Here is an 8,292-nt window from a genome sequence, read left to right as displayed (position 1 = left end):
CCCTCAAGCAGGAAGTCTAGATGGTAGACTCCAGTATTCTCAAACTGGAGTCATTTGTGTACCATCTTGAGATTTGTTATATTCCAACACTTAACAGTTTTTTCTCAATCTTTTCACTTTTTAGGCTTTAAATTGTTTGTTAATGCAAGTTATTTCTTATCTCTATAAAATGCCTTAAAATGAAAGCATATTTAATAAAATTTTAAGTGTTTATCCAAGTACCTGGTAAAACTAGGTACCATTAGTGATAAGGAGTCACTGGTCCCCCAAAATCCCCTGCTCCAGCCAGGCATGGTGATCAGCAGGTCTATAATCCCAGCTAGTCAAGAGGCAGTAGAATTGATGGGTGCGTTGGCACATGCTTGTAATCTCAGTGGCTCTGGAGATTGAGGCAGGAGGATCTCAAGTTCAAAGCCAGCCTCAGCAACTTAGTAAGGCCCTAACTCAGGAAGACCATCTCTAAATAAAATATTAAAAAGGGCTGGGGATGTGGCTCAGTGGTTAAATGCCCCTGGATTTAGTCCCCAGTACCAAAAACAAAACAAAACAAAACAAAACAAAAAAACAAAAACCCAAAACAAACAAAAAAACCTCAAAATAAAAATTTCAATAGAAGGGCTATAGATTTAGTTCAGTGGTAGAGTACTCCTGGGTTCCATCCCCAGTACCCAGAGTAGGGGATCCCCATATCCAGAAATGGGGTTCTGACTTCACATTGGCAGGTATTTTTGAAGGGTTTCAGAAACCTAAGCTCCAGTGTGGGGAATTTTTAGTCTCAGTCCCTTTTCAGTTTCACTTCTGCAACCCCCAAAGAATCAAGCAGACCTGGGTTTGTATTAATGATTTTAAGAATAATTGATGTAATTGAGTTTTAGTAAAACCCTAGACATACTGAAGTCTGAACTTCACAAATTTTTCACCTGTCACAAAAAATATACTTTGAGGTTTTTTTCTTCCCCTATTTGAAAATGTCAAGACCAGGTTGAGCTCACAGATTGGCTGTGGGTGGAGCTTAAACACTTTGAATGACCCAGGGCGTAACCACAGTCATGACTGTGCCTCTTCCACCCTGAAGGTTTGCACAATCATATGCCTCTTGTTGCCTCATTTGATTCCCAGGACCCATCCTACTGTTATTCTCATTTCATGTCTACTGAAGCCAATGTCCAGAGATGACATCACATGAAGGAAGTTCCCCCTGGGTCTTTCCAGCACTGAATTCAATGACTCCTACCTATTCTGACTTCAGGGACTGGGCAGTCAGTCTTTGGTCCTCAGCAGGCAGGGTAAGTTGTAGCCATGTGCAGCGTCCCCAGGGGATGCTTCTTTTATGGTTAGTAGGCTGCCACCTACTGAAGCCTGCTGGGCCTGAGGCTCTAGCCTTGGCAGCAGTTTTATTAATTATCTGACCTAGATCAGTTTCTATAGACATCTTCCTCTGCAAGAGCCCCTATTGCCACAGCTGTGACCCCCTATACAGGACTGCTGCTTACTTTGCAGCAATCCCTAATGCCAGAAAAGCACCCTTTCTCAGTTCACGATTTAGGATTTGTAACTGAAATTGATTTTTACCTCATATGAGAATATAGATATGGTTGTCAGTAGTAGGGGAATGATTCCCAGCTGCCAGGAAACCCTACATGTACCCACATAAGCCACAAAGCTTACCCAAACCCAGAGCCTCCTGGAAGTGATACCATCTCCATTTCCTGGAAGGCTACCAGGAGTTGCTTGTGTCTCCTGTATGAGGCTTCCTGACCCCACAAACAGCTCAGGGGTCTAAATCAGTTCCTCGGTGAGGAAACGGTGAGGAAACTTACACCTCAAGGTACAGGCTTTTTTGTTTTGGTGTCTTTTCATGTATGGGTCAGGGACCTTGAGAGCTGACCTTGGGCACTAAGGTCACTGGCTAAATGTCAGGCCTTGGCCGAGATGGAGATTAACCTACCCCCGTGGGCACAACCTATGTGTGGACTGTGATCAGTTACTTCTAAAATAAGAGATAATCTGTGGCATACTAAGGATTTCAGACTTTTTCTTTTATAGTGCTGGACATTGAACCCATGGGTGCTCTACCACTGAGCTATATCCCAATCCCGTCTTTTTTTTCTTTTAAATATTGAAGGTCTTGCCAAGCTGCCCAGGTTGGCCTTGAACTTGCAATATCCCTGCCTCAGCCTCCCAAGTCACTAGGATTATAGGCCTGCACAACCATGCCCAGGTATACTTAGATTCTGACACTTGCTTTGTGAACACTACCCAGCATGCCCCATCAGGTGTAACAGGTGGCACATGCACACAAAGTGATCATTTACAAGGTACAAGTATAGAACAAGACGAGACACTAGGGGCCCCCTTGAAATGAACAACTCTTTGAGGGGCAAGTCTTTCTTACCTTTGCATTTGGCACATGGAAAGAACAAATAGACGCTGGGGTGAATCACACATTTAAAACCATGTTTATTAAATATCTCATTTTTCATTTGGGAGATGCCAGAAGGGCCTGAGGCCCTTCAGCCAGGATTATTCTGGAGGCAGAAAAAAATGGGGCCCAAACCTGGACCCAGAAAACTCTCTCAGACACATAGCCCAGGCCAAGAACAAGATACTGCTGATTCCTTTTAGAAGTACATGAGGAAAAAAAAAAATAGAAGTACACGAGGCTTCAAATCTGCTCAATTAAGGTACAAATTCTGCTTCACTTCTCACTAGGTGTCAACATGGTCAGGTCAGCCAGGCCTTACTTCTCATTTTCAGTATCCATGTCATCTGTAAAAATGAAATTAGAAACGCCATGGAGGTGTATTATTAAGTGATGTTAACACATAAGTGTTTTATAAATGCCTTCAGCTCCCCAGGACAATCGCAACCAACCATCTCCTATTGTCACAAGTGGCAGTAACAAAGCTGAATCCTAGTTCCCAACTCCCAACCCTGCTTCCACAGTGATCTGAGACATTTCTGTGGCGCACATGTGCAGCAGCCCATGCATGCCCTTTCCAGGCACACAACTGACTGAACATAGGTTGAATCCAAACCACAAAAGGCAGTCAAAAAACATCCCTAAGAACCAAAGCTCCACAAGTCAGACATTAGACAGTTGTCCCCAGTCCTGTGAACTAAAAGACAATTAACCTATCTGGGACTCAAACATCTGACTTGTAACAAGAAGGTCAGAGTTGATAGTGTACTTACACTGCACAGGCGCCACAGACTAGCCTAGTAGCTACAGAAGGGACTCAGCTCTGGCATCCTGGGATCACTGCTGCTGAAACACCAAGGAACAGCAGATAGCCTTCTGCTACATGCTGGGCCAGAGACACAGGAAGTAGTAGTTGTTAGGAACTGGAATGTCTATGATGCTCCTCCTTGCAGCTAACAAGGTAGCCTGCCAGTTTAAAACATAAAAACTCCCTAAGGACAAAGGACAGTTGATTCACAGCAAAAGCAGCAGACAGCACCAGCATTTCTCACCACCTCCCAAGCCCCAGTCCCTACATGACACAAAAGGGCAGTCAGAAGGTACCTGTACATACATGTTCTATGAGGCCTTCCTTTAGGATTGATACACTCTTTTACCCTCCAACAACTCCCTGGCACTCAGTTCCTTTGCTGAGCTGAGTCCTTGGTTTTCCTGGCTTTGTCTTCCACTAATCTCTCAAGGCAGGATTCTTCTGTTACTCTTTGCTATTCTGGTTTAACTCCTACCTTTATTACCCCTGAACTTGCATTTTCAACTTTAAGCCACCCTCTCCCAAACTCCCATAAAGACAAAAATGTTCTCTAATCTGTACAGTCCAACAGTCACTTGCCATACTAGTCTAAACTAGAAAGTGAATTTTACATCTTATTTACTTTAACTATATGTGTATATGTCAAGTGGCTGCAACATTAGACTATGAAGATCTATACAATGCTCAGCATAGCATACCATTATCTGGAAAGGTGCAGTCAGTTGTCTGAAATTTCTATAACCTTGCTCTGGATAGGGCAGGGCAAGGCCTCAAACCATTTCAAGTGTTCTGGCAAGCACTGTAGGAATGCAATAGGGTCACTGCAGACCCAAGCACGCTGGAGGCTTGCTACTCACATTCGCTGGCCCACATCCTCCACTCCCCAAGCGTCCCTTAGAACACTCTCCTGAGCACCCAAATCCCTTTCAAAGGTAGAGAACAGAACAGACTATCGAGTCGAATTAGGTACACTGAGCTTGGCTCCAAAAGTCTATGGCTACAGATAACTCTAGCGAATGTTCTTTTATGGCTAAGGAATTAATGCATCTTGGAAAAGGTAATGAACGTTTGAAAAGGTAATGTTAATTAATACACCAGACAGGAGTTTTTACATTATTCTCTATCTAGGGTGGTGCTTCTTAAAATCATGACCACAGAAATAACCCATGTATCACCTAATTCTAGAAAAACAGGTTTTCCCCACCCCTACATATATTCAACACATATTTAATATCTTGGAAAACATTTCTGAGGTAGGATATAGCCTAAGACACCTCAGGAACACTTAATTACTCAGAGAAATGTGAGCCTTGGCGAAGCTGGGCTATTCACAACATGACTTACCATGACATCTTCCTGAAGAGCTGCTGTGGCTGTAAGCTCTTCTCCCACTTTGTGGGATCGGTCATCTGATCACGACTCCTGCCTAGATGTGGACAAATGAAGTTTCAGTTTGCGCTTTTAGGCCACCATACAGATGTAATCCCCAAATGCCTGAACCCTCTCTACAGCACCTTTTGAAGCGGGTCTCCCAAGAGGTCACAGGTCCCAACCCAGGGGTGGGCTTGAAGGTCATAGGCCCCATCCCCAGTGAGGTCCCTAGAGGTCACAGGTTCCATCCCGCTTAGCGGTGCCCTCTAGGTTACACAGAAGAAACCCCGTTTTTCTTCGGGAGCGAGACCCGCAGAAGAAATGCACAAGTCGCCCCGCAGTACAGGAGTCTCCACCAGCACTTGTGGAGAGGGCCCGGCCTCCTACCGCTGAACAGCGACCCCAAGACTCTTAACCCGGCCTCATCAAAGAGCACAAGCTGCCTGGGGTCTTCGATGGCAGCGGATACTGAAGGGACCGAAGAAGGAATCGCAAAGACCAAGAAACCGTATCACCAGGCACAAATACTGCGGTGCACGCCACCGCGCGCCTTGACGTCCTTACGTAGCCCCAGACGCCGTGCGCGTGCGCTACGTGATTTCCGGGAAGATGCGTCAGCGGGATGTGGGCGAGGCCTCGGGCTCTGGTGGAGTGCGATCCTGGAACGGAGGTTGGAAGACTCCAATCTGGTTAAGGTCTCTGCGTTTCCGCTTGGTGGCGTCTCCCCTGCCCTGCGTGCCCCGTTAATAGCAGTAGGCTGGAGCTGCGTCGTCTGAGAAGGGTCCTGTAGCCAAAGAAATGGGCAGAGCAGACCTCTGGCCGACTTGAGCCCCAGTGGTGGGCCTTCCCGCGGGGCCGCTCAGTCGGGTGACTGTGGAAGAGGGGGACTTGAACGCAGGGACTTGGGAATGGACAGGAGCCTGCCTGTGGACCAACTCGTGGGAGAGTGGTGCAGATGGAAAGGCAAATACGAATTCGACTTAGTGATTTAATTTCCCCATTGTCTCATATGGGAAAATAAGGGAAGGAAAATTCCCATCACATCTCCCCTTTCAGGATTCATTCTCTCTCCTTTTCAAGTTTATGCAAGTCTTTTTAATGGCTGAATAACCTTATGGCTACTCTTAAGGAAGGAATATTACCTAGGAGCCATCTCTTAAAAGTGTTCTGGAGCTCTTGGGTAAAGGCCCATGGCTTGCGGGTGGTAGGGACAGGTATTTCCCAAAAGACCTGGCAATCCACCCTTCTCATTATGCCAATCAAAGAGACCAGCAATGATGAAGGGAGTTTTAATCAGCATGGCCACGCTGTGAAGAACAGATATAGGGGTACAACCAAAGAGTTGTCTTCAAGAGACGTCAGAAACTTTGAGGTTTTATAGAAAAGAGGAAAAGGGCTCTGGATGTGGCTCAAGCGGTAGCGCGCTCGCCTGGCATGCTTGCAGCCCGGGTTCGATCCTCAGCACCACATACAAACAAAGATGTTGTGTCCGCCGAAAACTAAAAAATAAATATTAAAAGAAAAAAAAAGAGGAAGAAAGGCAAGAGTTGGGTCCTGTGTGGTTGGGGCAGTGGCATAACTAGCAGAGGAGTTTACCTTGGTCAGGCCATTGGTCTGCTTGAGGATTGGTTCAGCTAGGAGGCTTCAGAGAAGTCCTTACTCCTTGAGGGAGCAATTAAATTCCCATGAAATGATTGCTTCTGCTTGTGGGGCCAGGAGGTGATCTCACCATGGTGTGGCCTGTCTGCCAGGCTCTGCCTTTCCTGGAATTCAAGGTGACTGTAGGTTTAGGACAATGACTGAAGACTTCTAGGTGGTATTCCAAGAGTTATGGAACAGGACATTGTGAAAACTGAATGTCGCCGGTCAGTAGCATCAATCTATAATTCTAGTGAGTAGGGAGGCTGAGGGGGTGGATTTCAAGTTTGAGGCCAGCTTCTGCAACTTAGGAAAACCCTGTCTCAAAGAATAAAAAGTGATGGGGATGTAGCTCTGTGGTAGAGAGCCCCTGGCTTCAATCCCCAGTAATATAAACAAGTAAATAAATAAATAATAGAAATAAATAATAATATATATTTATAACAAATAATAGAAAGGGCTGGGGATGTTGCCTATTGGTATATTGGCCCTGGGTTCAATCCACAATACTATAAAATAAAAAACTAAAACAAATCCTAAGTGTCCCAGCAAATCTTGAAAAGACTTTTAATGCTCTTACCTTGGTAACCTTAGTCTTGAAGAGAGTCAAAATATGTAAACCTTTTTTTTTTTTTCTTTTGCAGTGCTGGAATTGATCCCAGGTCTTCCTGTATATCATATCAGGCAGATGCTCTATCACTGAGCCATATCCCCAGTCCATGTTATGTAAATTTTAGAATGAAGTCTCAATTAATTTATAGTATCTAGTTTCTGGACCTTAAAATTATGAAGGACCAAACCCTCCACTGGATAACAAACACCCTCAGAAGTACAGTCATCCTGTGTGGCCCCCCGCAATGGAAGCAACCTTGCAAGCCTCATAACATCTTTTTGGCTATAACTGTTTTGTATCTAGAGCCAAGTTACTAATTTTCTTTGCAGGCATCCATCTGTAGGATACCAGAATATGCCATCCCAAAATATGCCTCATTGATGTAAGGATTATTTTAAGAAACAGCATAAGCTATGAAAACAGCATAAGCTACTCTTTTGGAAGGGAAATTTGCATTTATAAATCTCCGTTTGAAAGGGTGTCTTCCACTCTGCATCAGGAAGAGGATGACTAAGTCAGTAGAGGTTGTTATTAATGGAGCAGGGACAGATTTAAATCTGTGTAACAATCAGGTGTGGTGGTAAATGCCTATAATCACATTTGGGAGACTGAGGCAGGAGAACTACGAGTTTGAGGTCAGCCTCAGCAATTTAGCAAGGCCCTATCTCAAAAATAAAAAGTTCTAGTTATATAGCTCAGTGATGAAGCACATCTGGCTTCAGTGCCCAGTACCAAAAAAAGAAAAAAGTGCCCACTAATTCTGTGTAACAAAACTTTTGTGTGTGTGTGTGTGTGTGTGTGTGTGTGTGTTTCTCTCTTTTTTTGTGGTACTGGGGATTGAACCCCAGGGCACCTTACCACTAAGCCACATTTCCCAGCCCTTTTTATTTATTTTGAAACACAGTCTCATCAAATTGCTTAGGGCCTTGCTATTTATTTTGCTAAGGCTGGCCTTGAACTTGTGATCCTCCTGCCTCAGCCTCTCAAGTTGCTAGGATTACAGGCATGTACCACCACACCTGGTAGTCTCTTTTACTGTGTTTTTCCTGGTTACTTTCCCATAACTGACACCCCCCTCCCCTAGACACACATACTCTTGTTTGTTTTTAGCTGTAGATGTTTTTTAATCCTGAATTCTAAGCTACCTTTTAGAGACTGCCAGTTTGGGGGGATATTTCTCTCGTATATGAAGTCTGCATGATGATACATGTTTGTTTTTCTCTCATTAATTTTGCTTTAATGGAAATTTAGGACAATTATTTTTCCTCCCCTACACATGCCACTTGGCTTAAAAGAACAATGGAATAGCTCATTTTGTGATTTTGGAGGAAGTTTTTTTTTTTTTTTTTAAGTGTTCCAATAAGTAGTTAAAATACTGCTGATGTAGGTAGGAAGCAAGTTCATGTAGTTTCTCAGTATGACTATAGTCAAAAGATG

At 44.2% G+C, this 8,292-nt stretch overlaps 1 protein-coding gene and 1 long non-coding RNA gene across 3 annotated transcripts in view; one reads left to right on the top strand and one right to left on the bottom strand.

Annotated features, from left to right (window-relative positions):
* Positions 1 to 2,443: 2,443 nt before the first annotated feature.
* On the bottom strand, positions 2,444 to 4,886 carry LOC308643189. Of its 2 annotated transcripts, XR_014020726.1 has the most exons (4): positions 4,748 to 4,886; positions 4,578 to 4,659; positions 3,196 to 3,388; positions 2,444 to 2,769 (listed from the first exon to the last, which is right to left on the bottom strand). It is a non-coding gene; the product is annotated as an uncharacterized lncRNA (long non-coding RNA). The 2 variants fall into 2 exon arrangements; XR_014020727.1 differs by lacking the exon at positions 3,196 to 3,388.
* Positions 4,887 to 5,040: 154 nt separating this feature from the next.
* CCM2 (CCM2 scaffold protein) overlaps positions 5,041 to 8,292 on the top strand; it is a 74,114-nt gene continuing 70,862 nt past the window's right edge. Inside the window, exon 1 of the mRNA XM_081283071.1 lies at positions 5,041 to 5,299. Within this exon, the coding sequence (XP_081139197.1) occupies positions 5,060 to 5,299 (240 nt within the window). The 5' untranslated portion in view covers positions 5,041 to 5,059. The remainder of the gene's footprint in view (positions 5,300 to 8,292) is intronic.

This window comes from Spermophilus citellus (genome assembly GCF_964194105.1).
Source record: "Spermophilus citellus genome assembly, chromosome: 3".
Classification (NCBI taxonomy): Eukaryota; Metazoa; Chordata; class Mammalia; order Rodentia; family Sciuridae; genus Spermophilus; species Spermophilus citellus.
The sequence above is the reverse complement of the archived record's forward strand: the minus strand, read 5'-3'. Positions and strand labels throughout refer to the sequence as shown.